The 14,143-nt window shown below is 50.8% G+C and overlaps 1 protein-coding gene across 1 annotated transcript; it reads left to right on the forward strand.

Annotated features, from left to right (window-relative positions):
• The first annotated feature begins 1,776 nt into the window (after positions 1-1,776).
• On the forward strand, positions 1,777-13,596 carry TOMM34 (translocase of outer mitochondrial membrane 34). The gene is made up of 7 exons (XM_004585839.3): positions 1,777-2,011; positions 4,446-4,545; positions 5,875-6,027; positions 8,005-8,174; positions 10,949-11,096; positions 12,197-12,323; positions 12,548-13,596. The coding sequence occupies exons 1-7, from the start codon at positions 1,885-1,887 to the stop codon at positions 12,650-12,652; spliced, it is 930 nt and encodes a 309-aa protein (XP_004585896.1). The 5' UTR covers positions 1,777-1,884; the 3' UTR covers positions 12,653-13,596.
• The last annotated feature ends 547 nt before the right edge of the window (positions 13,597-14,143 follow it).

A 14,143-nucleotide genomic window follows, 5' to 3' on the forward strand; every position in this document is an offset into this window, starting at 1 on the left:
TGCCCCTGAGTCAGCCCTTGAATCCATACATTATTGGCCACTTTGCTTTATTAGAAATGCATATACATGGCAGTGGGAACCTGAACAAGTAAAGTTCGAGAAGAGTTTCCTCAAATCTCAGGAAACCACTACACGTTCCTCCTCCAAGTAGTCACCCCCACCTCTTATCCTCTGAGTTCACACTGCTTTTTCACCTCCGCCCTGCTGCCTGCTGGAATATTCCTTTTTTAAGGGACATCTCTGTATTGGTACCCACAGTCAACCCTGTAGATGAGTAGGTATACAATAACCATTTTTGAAAATAAATGCCATGGGCCCAGCGCGGTGGCCTAGCAGCTCAAGTCCTCGCCTTGAAGGCGCCCAGATCCCACATATATGAGAATATATGTATATACCTGTTTACTTATACATCTGTTTTGTATTTTATATGAATGTTGCCTTGCATCAGAGAGAACATATTAAATTTATTTTTCTTTTGGGATTGGCTTATTTCACTGAGCATAATGGTCTCCAGAAGTCTCTTAGAGGGGCATAGAGAGGTAAAATGAGGCTGGAGATTAAAAAAAAAAAAAAACTTGTCAGTTCCTCTGAAAGATTCTCATCTGGGTCTGGCCCGATGGCTCAGTGGTTAAGCCCTCACCTTGCAAGCACTGAGATACCATCTGGGCGCCCTATGGCCTGTAACCTGAGCAGGCAGGAGATGGGTCACAGCCTTGGGATCCCGCATCTGCGTGGGAAACCCTTAGAAAGTTTCTGGGTCCCGGCTTCAGACTGGCTCAGTTCCAGCTGTTGCGGCCACTTGGGGAGTGACTCGGCAGACAGAAGATTTCTCTGTTTCTCCTCTTCTGTGTATATCTAACTTTCCAATTAAAAAAAAATAATAAATCTTAAAAAAAAAAAAAGACTTCCAGTCTCAATAGCTTTTAAAAAAATCTTCATCCATTGGCCTTTCTGTGCATCCATTTATTGGATAAGTGGACAATTTGCTGAACCATCTATAGGCTATTTGAACATTGTCACAAATTATACTTTACTGCTTATATCAGAACTTTCTGTTAATACTGTTTTGATTTCCAATTTAGTTTTTTTTAATTTAGTTATGTTTTAATCAAATATCCACGGGCAAACTATTCAACTGAATAAAGTTTGAGAGACAAAATGGTCACTCTGTCCCATTTATTGAATCAATATATATTTGTGGCCTCAGGGCCTTCGCACTTGCCATGCCAACATTCCCTAATTCCCTCAGCCCAGCGATCACCCCCAACAAACCTTCCCTCGGTGGGAGTCGTGGCTCCAAGGGTTCAGCCCCACTTGCAACTGAGTGCCGGGTCCAGTCCCAGCTGCTCCACTTCCCAGGGAAAGCTTGGGCCCCTGCACGCACGTGGACACCTGGTCGAAGCTCCTGGCTTCGCCCTGGTCCCAGCCCTGGTTATTGTGGCCATGTGGGGATCGAACCAGTGGATTGAAGGACTTGACTTGGTTGCTTGCTCTGACTCTCTGCCTTTCAAAAAGAAGTCTTCCCTTACTCTCTTAAGATATCCCCCTTGTGGCCACTTTCTATGGTTTTATCCTTACAGTCTCGTTTCCTTTAGGTGAGGTGAGCTTCTCCACCCGCCAGACTTGCCGCGCCGGAACCGAAGCTCCCTGAGGGCCAGCCCCGCCCCCTGCGCGGCTGCGCCCTCCCCCACTCCCCGCGGTCCTTGCGGAGCTCACACTGAGCACGCGCAGAGGGCCGCGCGCCCAGCCTCCGGTCCGCGCAGGCCCCGCCCCCGCGCGCCTCGGCCGCGGCGGGAGCGAACCGCTTGCAGCCGGTGCTTCCGGCCGGAAGCTGCTGCTCAGGACTCGCCGAGGGGGGAAACTCCCCCAGCTTGCTGGCCCGGGATGGCCCCCAAACTCCCCGACTCTGTGGAGGGGCTCCGCGCCGCCGGCAACCAGAGCTTCCGCAACGGCCAGTACGCCGAGGCCTCTGCGCTCTATGGCCGCGCGCTGCGGGTGCTGCAGGCTCGAGGTACAGCTTGCTCCTGTTTCTCCTCCTGCCCCCCGAACCGGTCCCCTCCAACCCCCGTCCCACCGGAGCCGCAGCCTCAGCCTGTCGCGGCCCTCCCCGCCCTCCGCTCTCCGCGGCCGAGCATCCCTCTGGGGCCTCTCGCCGCCCTTCCGCGCTGTGGCGTCCTACCAGAAACTTCCTTGGCCCTTTCTTTCCGCCTGCTTTTGAACTGCCCTCTTGACCCTCATGAACCCTCGTGCCCCCCAGCTGCTCATTTTTTAGTGAGTTTGTGGAGCTCCTATTATATACCTCGTGTGTGATGAGACCGAGGAGGTGCGGTTACTGGGGTGCTGGTGGGCGTGGACCCTCCGCTAGTCAGAAAGAGGCCCGTGGGATGCTTGGGACCGTGGGAGGACAGATGGGGCGATGTGATTAGGGTGGACTCGAGCTTCTGAGAGAGCTGGAGGCCGCTGCTGTGGTCGCGTGTGTGGGGGTGTGGGGGTGCTGAGCATTCGAGGTGCAGGGGCCTGCAGTTAGGGACACGGTCTGCCCCGACGGAACGTGCGAGCCCAAGGAGAGGTCACTAGGAACCTTACTGTGTCGTGACTGAAGCCCCGGCGAGGAGCTGGGCTCTGAGTCCCTGAACGGAGACCCGTGGGTTTCTCACCAAGGCCAGTCAGCCCACAGCTTCATAGCCAGACTTTCGCTGCTTGCCTTTTCCAGGGCCTCTTTTTGCATCGCCTTGGCTAGCACTTGTCGCTGGACACTGTAGATATCACCTCTGTGGGGTCTTCCTGGTGACCTTACGTGTAAGACATGATGTGCTGAGGAGTGTGCGGGAGGTTGCACTGCCCAGCCCAGGGTTCCACAGTGAGGACGGGGTGTGCGTGGGGATCCAGCTGCTGAGTTGTAGCTAACGATTTGTCACTTTGCTTGACTTCTGCCTAAATCTCCAGATTCCAGACTTACTGTTGAAACTTTGCTGTTTGACGCCACCCTTTGCCTCCTTATTTTCTAGAAAACTCGTGTTTTAGGCTCACCTCATATCTGCCTCTTTGGAAGTTGCTGAGGAGTCTGACATATTAGTGTTTTTCTTGCCCTGCCCAAGCTGGCCTGGAAAAGCTTGTGCTTTTGTTTGACTTTATTCTAAGTCTCCAGAAGAGATGGCTTGGTGTCTAGTTTTAGTAGTTTGGTTATGATCTATGCTATTGATTAAGTGATTTGTGGGCAAGTCTCTTGATGGTTCTGATCAGTTCCATGGAAGACAGGGCTTAGCACCATTCGGGTAAGTCTGTCAGGGGACCGTGTGGTAGATGAGCACCCATTCTTGGAGGGCTGTGGGACTCATGTAGGATTGTTGGCTGTTGTGGATTCTGATGGCCAGCCCAGCCCAGTCCCTACTGCTGTTTCTTAGCCGCAGTGCTCTGGTGACATGACACAGATTGTGGGGTAGTTTTAAAATGGTTTGATTTGTTTTCATCTTATTTGAAAGAGAAACATCTTTCAACAATTGGTTCACTCCCCAAACACCTGCAACAGCCATGGTTGGGATCTCCCACATGGGCGGCAGGGACCCAACTACCTGAGCCTTTACCTGCTGTGTCCCAGGGTGTTCACTGGCAGGAAGTTGGATCAGAAGAGGCATTGCCAATTGGCATTCCAGTTAGGAATACAGACTACCTAAGCAGTGACATAGCTGCTACACCATACACCTGCTCCAAATGACAGGTTTTGAGACTCATACTCAGTGCTCAAGGGCAAGGATGTATTTTACTTATCTCTGTATGGACGACTTTGATAATCTACTTAGGCTTGCTGTTATTAGAATTGAATGAAAGATATCAAATGTCAGCTGGGGAACAAAGCAGGTTGCAGAAGGGTAGGCCTTACGGTGCCAAGTGCTTGAAAATTACCTTAAAAAAAAAAAATCCTGGTGACCACACAGCAGGCTCGAGCCTGAGACCACTGAGGGTGAAGTCTGCTCGAGAGAGGAGCAGAGCCTTCCCTTGCCCACTGGCACACTGGAGTCCTTGCCCTGAGGTCAGACCCAGGTCAGTTACTTCCTGCTTGACCAGTCCTTTGATCCAGCATCTGTCATGTTCCTTGGTGCACGTGTTTGTGTCCTTCCTGGGTTTCCATGCTTTCTGTGATAAACTTAGATCACGCACCTTCACAATCACACGCATAGTCACAGTGTGGAGCCAGCCGTCTCGTGCTCATCATTTACCTACTGCTAAGTCCAAAGCAAGGGAGTGAGTGAGGAGGGCTTGGTTCCCTGTGGCAGCCTTCTCCTCTCATGAGATTAGCAAATATGCCGACCCATCTGACCATGTCCTCATGTTGTCCCTGCTGCCTCAGCCCTAGCCCAGAGAGCCCCAGGCATGAAATGCATCCCAGGGGCCGAGGTATCCATTTACCAGCCTGATCTCTTGTTCACTGTGTCTCCCCTGGGCAGGTTCTTCCGACCCGGAGGAAGAAAGTGTTCTCTACTCGAACCGAGCAGCGTGCCACCTGAAGGATGGAAACTGCTCAGACTGCATCAAAGACTGTACTTCGTGAGTAGCCAGGCAGCCTGGGTCCTTGCAGGTCTCCGAACAGGAGGCTGCATTCATCTGGCTGGTTTCTGCTTTAGAAGCATCTCACAAATTAAATGCGTGCCACGTGTTAGGAAGCTTCTCTGGGTGTCACCAGGTTGCTGAAGTGGAGCCTCTGCTCGGACCTGGTGGCTCCTGTCGTCTTAGCGCTGGCAACAGAGCAGGGCAAGGGAGCAGAGGTCACAGGAGACCGCGGCATGTTTGTGGGATCTGGAGTGAGGCAGGGTTGCAGACCAGTGACTCCCTTGCCCAGGTATTTTTATGGGATAAATGTATGTGAATTGGGAAGAAGGAAGGCTAGAGGTTAATAGATGGTCTCAAAAGAAACAAGGAGAAAATGGTATTCGTTAGGGATCTGTTGTGGTGGGCAAGGACTGGTTTTTGCATGCCCCCTTCCATCCTCAGGCCAGTCTGATGCTTCCTTCCTTCTGAGATCTGATATCATAGATGGGAGGAGAGGAGGGTGAGTGTGCCCTGGAGGCTGTGTGGTGGTCGCTTGTACCTGGCCCTGTACGGGATCCCTCCTGAGAGTGTCACCAATTGAATGTAAGCAGTCAGCCTTCCCAGGCCAGACTGAGGTGCTGAGAATTGGGGCAAAATGTGATCCGCCTGGAGTTACATGGTTAGTGACAGGGGTCACTGTATTTCAGTGTTTTACTCACTGGGTCACAACTATAAAACAGTGTGGTAAAACAAAAGCCAAGAGGCACTTGTTGGGCCTGGCGCAATAGCTAAGTGGCTCAAATCCTCACCTTACACACGCTGGGATCCCATATGGATGCTGGTTTGTGTCCCGGCTGCCCTGCTTCTCATCCAGCTCCCTGCTTGTGGCCTGGGAAAGCAGTGGAGGACGGCCCAAAGCCTTGGGACCTTGCGCTCATGTGGGAGACCTGGAAAGAAGCTCCTGACTCCCAGCTTTGGATTGGCTCAGCTCCGGCCGTAGAGGCCACTTGGGGAGTGAATTAGTGGATGGAAGATCTTCCTCTCTTCCTCTCTGTATATCTGACTTTTCAATAAAGATAAATAAATCTCTTTAAAAAAAAAAAGAGGCAGTTGTTCATGATTTGGGGGGACTTTGAAACATACACTTAAATTTCCCTGCAGCAGGGTTTCTCTTCCCCCCTCTTCCTCCCTACTTCGGTCTGAGTTGGATAGTCTTTGTGCTAAACTTTAGCGTTTTTAGTACTTTCCCAGGCCGAATTACCTGATGCTGCAGATGGGCCTGCTGGGGGCACTGCAGGGAAGCCCCAGCAGCCATGCAGCCACAGGACCTTTTGCCTGCTGTTGCAGAGCATTGGCCTTGGTTCCTTTCGGCATTAAACCCCTGCTGCGGCGAGCGTCTGCCTACGAGGCCCTGGAGAAGTACACCCTGGCCTATGTCGACTACAAGACCGTGCTGCAGATCGACGAGAACCTGATGCCAGCCCTGGAAGGCATCAACAGGTGAGTTCAGCTCCCTGCAGCCTGGCTCCTGCAGATCCCAGCTCCCTTAACTGCCTCTGGGCCCTCAGGTAGGCTGGCTGACGGGCAGGGATCCCTGTGGCTACACTTAGAAAACTCCAGATGAACAAGAGGGGAAAATATGGAAGAAGACTCCCTTGATGTATTTAGCATGTTCATTTAAGGGGTCAAAATTGTGATAATATTTTAATCTAGGTATGGTCTAAGTATATGAATTCATTCACACCAGAATGTTGATTAGGCTCTGTTTAAGGTGTTATGCAAGGTTCAGTAGGGAGAAACACATATCTGTGTTTCTGATTTGTATCTCAGTTGTCTTCAAAGAGCCAGTCATCACCGGGAGATAAAGACACACAAGCAGGAATAGTGTTCATGAATGTGGTTCTGCGTATTTTACTTCTCCGTGGGGTCCCTCACATGATATTGCTTTCTGGTCTTCAGAGCAGTGGCTTTTGCCTTGTAGATGCCCTCATTCATCTAACTGATGTTGTTTTCTTCATGAGGGCTACCAGAAAGCCAAATGTCAAGATAACAGAGGATTTGCAGGACATCTTGGACTGTATTTAGCGCCTCATCTCTGGCTTGTTTGTCAACAGCCTTTATTTTCTCCGAGTTTTATGGCTGGTGCCAGCCCTCACTCGGTGCTGGGCTGCCGATGGTGATGTCCCTCTCCCCTGCCCTCACAGGCTGGGACTCGCGGAGAACACCAGGCAGTAATGGGCAAGCCCAGTACAGTAAGTACAGTACTGGCAAGCCGAGTGCTGTGATAGGAGGCCACACAGGCTGTGGGAGCATGCCAGAGACACCTGATAAGCTGGAGGGATGGGGAGGCCAGAGAGCACTGTTCAGGGAACGGAAGCTGAGACTGAGATAAGAGAGGGAGGCTGTAAGAAGGCATGGCCTGTGCACAGTGGTGAGCAAACTACAAAGTCCACTCCACCTGGGGCAGCAAGCAGAGAACTCTGTATGCACAACTTGATGAGGCTAGGTCACACAGGGCCTGGGGTTCTGAGGATTGCACTTGAACCTGAACCAGTGACATACCTTGAAAAGATCTTCAGCGGTGGAGCAATTTGAGCAGATATGTGTTTCAGAGAAAAGCTCATTGGCTGCTATGTTGAAGAACGATGTGAAGGGGAACACAGGAAGATGTGCCTAGCAGTCCGGGAGAGAAGGCAGACACGATTGAGAAAGTGGGGGCGGGTGTAACTAGGGATACTGTGCAAGGATATCAACAAGCTGTGGGGATTGCAGGGCAGTGATGCGGGAGGAAACAGAAGAGGACGACCAGGATGATAACATGTTGATGGTGATAGGCAAGTAACTCTGGGGCGAGAGTGAGTTTGGAGCAAAGGAGAAAAATACAGGCCAGATGTACAGATTAGAGGATAAGCAGCATAAAGGTGGAGCTGGGAATTAGTGGGAATGGTGTGAAAGATCGTTCTAGGGAAAGGATAAAGTGCATACAAAGCCCTGAACATCAGAGGCAGGGGAAATGAGGCAGGGTGCAAGAGGAAAGGGGCACGGGAAGGACCAAGTCTCAAGCCCAGGAAAGCAGGAGCCACTGAATGGCTTTAGAGCTAGAAATAGCATGAGAGTATTTGCTTTTTAAAAATCTTACCAATAATCAGATGTTAAGTGCTTATGTAACTTTGTGCTAAATTTATTGAAGAAATGGAAGGGAAACAGCTTTCTTGGGTATGTGACTTCATTTGAGGGCAACATTTAAGTTCCCTTAACAAGCAACAACTCACTTGAAAGTGCAGTATGACCTGGTTCAAGGGAAGGCGTGGCAGATCCTGTGGTGCATACGGTTCCTATGTTGCAGCGTGCTGGGGGCTCCTGAGAGTAACTCAGGCTCTCCCAAAGTGGCACCACCTCACTTGGGTGTGTTTGAGGGGGAGGAGAAGCTTCTTGATGCAGCCAGAAACCTCCCTACAATCCTGCCTACCTTTCCAGAATGACCAGAGCTCTCATGGACTCCCTCGGGCCCGAGTGGCGCGGGAAGCTGCCCTCTATCCCTCTGGTGCCTGTGTCAGCTCAGAAGAGATGGAATTCCTTGCCTTCAGAGAACTCCCAAGAGACGGCTAAAAGCAGATACAAGGAAACCACAACTACCAAGAGCAGAGGTGAGCAGGGGAATGCCTTTCAGGTCTTGCCATCTCCCCATGGCCACATTCTAGTAGTTCCTGTAAAAACCGATCTTGTTGAGCTGAGTCTTAGCCTCAAAGACTATCTCCTCAGCATATCATGAGGACAGTGGTAGCCCTTCCTGCCAGCTGTATATTGATGACCCAAGTCAGGGGCTGCGTGGTGTCAGTGCCTCTGTTACCTCTGGTAGCATTTGGGCTGTTTATAGTTGCAGTCACAGACAATTTCATATAAAAATCTTAAAGAGAAACATTGGCTTGTGTAACTGAAGAGTTCAGACGGGATTCAGGTGCGGTGTGCTCATGAGTCATACTGACTTCTCTCTCTACTTCTCAGTATTTCAGCTGTGTCTTTAGGCCGGCTTTCCTCCTGCTAGTAAAATAGCTTAAACTATACCTCAGACCAAGAGGAAAAAAGCAAGTCTTTTTGTCTGGTGGCTTGCTAGGAAAAAAAGAGGATTTTTCCCCTCTGAAATCCATGGCTCACATATTTTTCTCTGTGTTTTCTGGTCTGTTTGGCCACAGGCCAAACCTTGAACTTATCATTATGATCAGGTGATCCAGTTTTTATGATAGCTCTGCCCTGAGCTCTGTGTCCCCTCTGTGTCTCTGATGCTCCTTATGGGACACATGTGCTGTGTGAACCCCAGAGAAGGCGGATTAAGGTTAGGCCTCCACAGATGGGAGACTGCCTACCTCACTTATTGGGATCCTTTGACGGCAGAGCCTCATGAGGAAGCTTGTGAGGTCCCAGCCAGAGGAATTGAGGCTGGGGTGATGAGGGTGGAGCCCTGCCCTGTGTGGGAGGTCAGGGGAGGGCAGGAGTCACCCTGCTTCCCAGGAGGACACCTGTGTAACCATGGGTAGCCCTGCTTTCATTCTTGGGTTGTTCGCTGTTTTCTAGGATGAGAGTAATGAATAATGAGCAAATGAACTAGACAGCTGCTGGAGCTCCTGGAGTCACTGACGCTTGGGTTCCAGCCTCTGTGCTGAGTGGCTGAGAGCACAGGACGGGGTGATCTTTTCCCCAAGAAGGTCTGGTTTAACAAAGGACTGAGAGTCATGGACAGAGCATGATAAGGTGACTTAGTGGTACTTGAAGGAGTCACAGAGATGCTCACTGAAGAGGCAGCAGCAGAAGGGATGGCTGGAGCTTGGCCTGAGGACAGGTTCCTCAGGTGCGAGAGAAGGGAGGGGGCCTCTTGACAGAGACAGTGGAGGCTGTTGAGAGAGGAAGTGCCAGCATGCTACCCTGGAAGGTATGTGGCTGAGCCCCAAGAGCCTGGAGCTGGCATGGGTTGCAGGTGCTGGTGAAACACCAGCTCCATGAATGGATAAGTGAGTAGTGCTGGAAAGGAATGAACCACACAGCTAGGATCAAAACAGGACTCAGGAATGCAGTGCAGGCTGGGGAGCAAGTCCTTAGTGAATACACAGAATTATTCCATGTGAAATTAAAAAAAGGAAGTGAACAAATGGTTTATGGACACTGTGACATACAGTTCAGTGGTTCTTTTAAAAAAGCAAATGGAAGGGGCCCGGCGTGGTGGCCTAGCAGCTAAAGGCCTCGCTTTGAACGCACCGGGATCCCATACGGGTGCCGGGTCTAATCCCGGCAGCTCCACTTCCCATCCAGCTCCCTGCTTGTGGCCTGGGAAAACAGTGGAGGATGTCCCAATGCCTTGGGACCCTGCACCCACGTGGGAGACCTGGAGCAAGTTCCTGGCTCCAAGCTGCTGGCTTCTGATCGGCGCAGCACCAGCTGTTGCGGTCACTTGGGAAGTGAATCATCGGACGGAAGATCTTCCTTTTTGCCTCTCCTCCTCTCTGTATATCTGACTTTGCAATTAAAAAAAAATAGCAAATGAAAGCAGCACAGAAATGTGGAAAGTACTGTTCTGTTTTCTCTAGGAGCTCGGGGAGGAGGGATGTAATGAGGGACCTTGAGACATTAAAGGTAAATTTATTTTTGTGCAAGTTTTGAAACCTGTGTATCTGTCATGTGCCTTTCCCGTGAACATTTTGAAGACCCTGCCTATGAGGGCAGGGCCAGCAGAATGTCAAAGGTCCTGGCAATGTTCTATTTCTTAAGCTGGCAGATGAGCTCAAGCTACTTACTCTTGCAGCCTTACCTTTGTCATTAATACCCCGGATTTTGTACAGATAGCCTTTAAAAATTAAAAAGCAGGTGACGTGGAGCCAAGCAGTGAAGAGCCCGAGCAGCTGGTTGCACAGCTTGGGTTTCACCTGTGCTCTGGAGCGGAGCTGCAGTTAGGTGAGGAGCCCCTCAACAACCCCCCCCACACACATACACACACACAGGACCAGGCTGAGGAGAAAGCCCAGAGGCAACGGCCTTTCTTCACCCGCTTGTCCTTTGCTAAGGAATGCCTGCATTGTAAGCTTAGTGTTTACCTTGTCTGAGCATAGCCCAGAGTGGAATGGGTGTTGCCCCTTGTATTGGTGAGGAAATTGAGATTCAAAAGATCTACCAAATAGGAATACCAAGGCCAGAACCCAGGTCACTCTTTATCTCATATATGCTGTTTTATGCATGTGTAAATGTTTGTAGCAATGTTCAGAGTCCCTAGCCTAGCCTCTTTCGAATGACAGCCTCTCATTTTCCAGAATGACTGGGGGAAGGCTGCTAGGCAGCAGGGCAGCAAGTTTCTGGGAGAGAGAAGTTTGTAGAGGGCTCTGATCTCACTGGGTACCTGCTCCATGGTTTTTCCCTCTTCTAACTTTGTGTCTAGTGCCTTCTGCTGGGGATGTGGAGAGAGCCCGAGCGCTGAAGGAAGAAGGCAATGAGCTTGTCAAGAAGGGCAACCATAAGAAAGCCCTGGAGAAGTACAGTGAGAGCCTCTCGTTTAGTAACCTGGAGTCAGCCACATACAGCAACAGGTATCTCGGGCACAGCTGCTGGCCTGGGGCATTTTAGACACTGGAAGTTGTATTCCGGTCTGCTCTTAGGCTGGCGTGAACTCTTCATTCCATGTGTCGGCTGGGCGTGCTGAGCTCAAGACTTGCACTCACCTTCTGGTCACTGTGACCTGGCCTTGCAGTGGTGTAAGCTCAGCACTGCCAGTGTTTTCATTCTCCCAGAGGAAGAAGCATCCCCCAGATTGTCACTAATCACCCCAAGAAAGCATACACTATAGGTAAAAGCACTAGGCGTGCTAAGCAGACACAACCTTAACGCAGATGTCTTAGTGTCTGCCCATGCCCCTCACCCTATGGCTTCATCAAGACTCTCCTGTGAGGAACTGTGGCACTGAGAGACCCACCCAGAGCCCAGGGTGTGGAGTACCTATAGCCTGGCCTGGTGCCCAGTCTAGCCTGAGGGTTAGGAGTCTGGGCCTAGAGGAGGTCATACACCACCCAGCCAGCACTGGCATCAGGCTCCAGTGAGATCTGTTAGCTTTAATGTCAGAAAACTTAGTCTGCAAGAAACTGTTCTATCCTTACATTCTAAACTGCTTCATAGGCCTGTTTTTCCTTCCCAAACCAATAAACATACCATTCTGGAGTTTAGAAATATTGGATCTAGGGCCCAATGCGATGACTCAGTGATTAAGTCCTTACTTTGCGTGGATCAGGATCCCATATAGGCGCCATTTATGTCCCAGTCGCTTCTCTTCCTATTAAGCTCCCTGTTTGGGGCCTAGTAAATCAGTAGAGGATGACCCAAAGCCTTGGGACCCTGCACCTATATGGGATACCTGCAAGAAACATCTGGCTCCTGGCTTTGGATTGGCTCAGCTGCAGACATTGCTGCCATTTGGGAGTGAACCCAAATGGGTTCTTTCATCTGCAAATCTGCCTTTCCAATAAAAATAAGTGTTTAAAAAAAAAAAGGCTAGGATTGGTGTATTGAAGAGTAACAACCATCACACAATAGGGACTTGGTGAATTGTAATTGGAGATCACTTGTCAGACTCCCAGCTAGCTAACAGATGGCTCTTAGAAATAACTGACCCCTCTGCAATGGTCTGTCCCAACAGAGCGCTCTGCCATCTGGTCCTGAAGCAGTACAAGGAGGCTGTGAAGGATTGCACAGAAGCCCTCAAGCTGGATGGGAAGAACGTGAAGGCGTTTTACAGACGGGCTCAAGCCTACAAGGCTCTCAAGGTACAATGATCCTGGTCTGAAGGTCCTAGTGTGGCCCCTGAGATCCATGCCAGTGGTGGCACTTCAGTAGAGGTGGGGTGCTCAGCGACATCCGTGCTCGTCCCGGGAACAAGCTTGGGCAGGACAGGCTGGGATTTACAAATGTGCTGCCTCAGTTGCCGTCTCTGCTTGATCCCATCCCATCCAGAGTCTGTCCCAAACACACTGCTTCTCTTTCCTATTAGGACTATAAATCCAGCTTCGCAGACATCAGCAGCCTCCTACAAATTGAGCCCAGGAATGGCCCTGCACAGAAGTTACGGCAGGAAATTAACCAGAACCTGCACTGAAGTCCCAAAAGGCAACAGGAAACGTCTTCCTGACCTGCAGAGAAACCAGGAGCTGCCTCCTCTGCACCCACTCCTGAAACCCAGCATGCCCAGAGCCAGACCTAAAGCCCCCTCCTTGGCCCCTCAGAGACAGCAACCTCTCACCCCTTAAGAGCCTTTGCTTGTTCAGATTAAGCTAGGAGTAGTCAAATCCAGACATTGTTTTGTCAGAAAGGTCCCCTTGAGAGCTGATGCATGAAGCAGAAGCTCTGCCGCCATCAGCTGAGATTTCTGAAATGCTAACACATCACAGACAGGTCCTCCTCAGCAGTGCACATAGCTTTGTCCCTGCTGCAAGCATGTTCCAGATGCCTGTAACTTCCCCAAAGCCCCTGTCACCACAGTTCTGCTGAACAAACTGAGCAGGGGTGGGGGAGATCTGGAGAACCCTAGGCCCACCTTCCCCCTGGCAGTCTGTTGAGCTGGTTCTCCAGGGCTGTAGCCTCACTGCTGTGCAGCTGCTATCCCCTCCCTGTCCATGGTGCAGTCCCGTGTGTCTGAGCCCCAGTGCCTTTTGTCCAGGCCCTCCTGTGCCAGGAAGGCAGCGTCCAGCCTTCGATGGCTCCATGCTGGACTCTGCTGCCTTCTGCATGGAACGACCTAAGCTGTGGCGTGAGCCCAGTGGTTGTGGCTGCTCCTCCTGGAGGTGGGATGGGGAAGAGAAGCTGCCTCGTGGTCAGTGTGCTTCCATTCTGGGCAGACTTGCCTTTCCCCAGCAGCAACCCCCTCCAGGCTGCTTTTTTGTGATCCGTTGAAGTTAACTGAACTGACTCGGGTTTTGTTGAACTGTGTGTTTAGCTATTGTATTAAAGGCTTTCTTCTACGTAACAGTGGCTGCTGTGCTTCATCTAGGCCCTTACAGCTGCATCTGGAACTTTACAGTAGTAATAAAAGCTGCTTCCTGGGCATTTGTCCTTTCTTGAACCAATTTACTGAAATACCTGCATGGGTTTGGCATGTCTGTAGGGCTCAGGAAACAAAGTAAATAAATATAGTCCCTGCTCTGGGGACTATATTTAGGAAGTGGGAAGGCAAGAAATGCATGAGAACCATACAAGTTACAGATGCAGGTGGCTGGAGTATCAGGAGTTGGCTTCCAGTGTCCTTCCTGCCCACCTGCAGTCAGGTCTGCCCTTTGCTGTGCCCCACCTCAAAGGCAAGACAGATTTTTGCAGCACTTTTAATGAACAAAGAAATGGCTGGCAGGGTCCTCAGCCTTCATTTCCAGTCAGCGCTCGGGCATGGTAACACACCCATTGAGAAATAAGTTAGAGGTTACACGGCCTCGGAGCTGAGAGCAGAATCCACCGTTCTCTTGGCAGCCCCGGGAATGAAGACTCCATTTTCTAGGGATGAAAAGAAAAAGAAGAATGTGTTGACAAAGTATCATAGACCACTGGTTTTCTCCCTAGAAGGCAGGCCTTGTGCCCAGGCCTTGAGGCAGGCAGCTGA

Source organism: Ochotona princeps, chromosome 22 (assembly GCF_030435755.1).
Source record: "Ochotona princeps isolate mOchPri1 chromosome 22, mOchPri1.hap1, whole genome shotgun sequence".
Classification (NCBI taxonomy): domain Eukaryota; kingdom Metazoa; phylum Chordata; class Mammalia; order Lagomorpha; family Ochotonidae; genus Ochotona; species Ochotona princeps.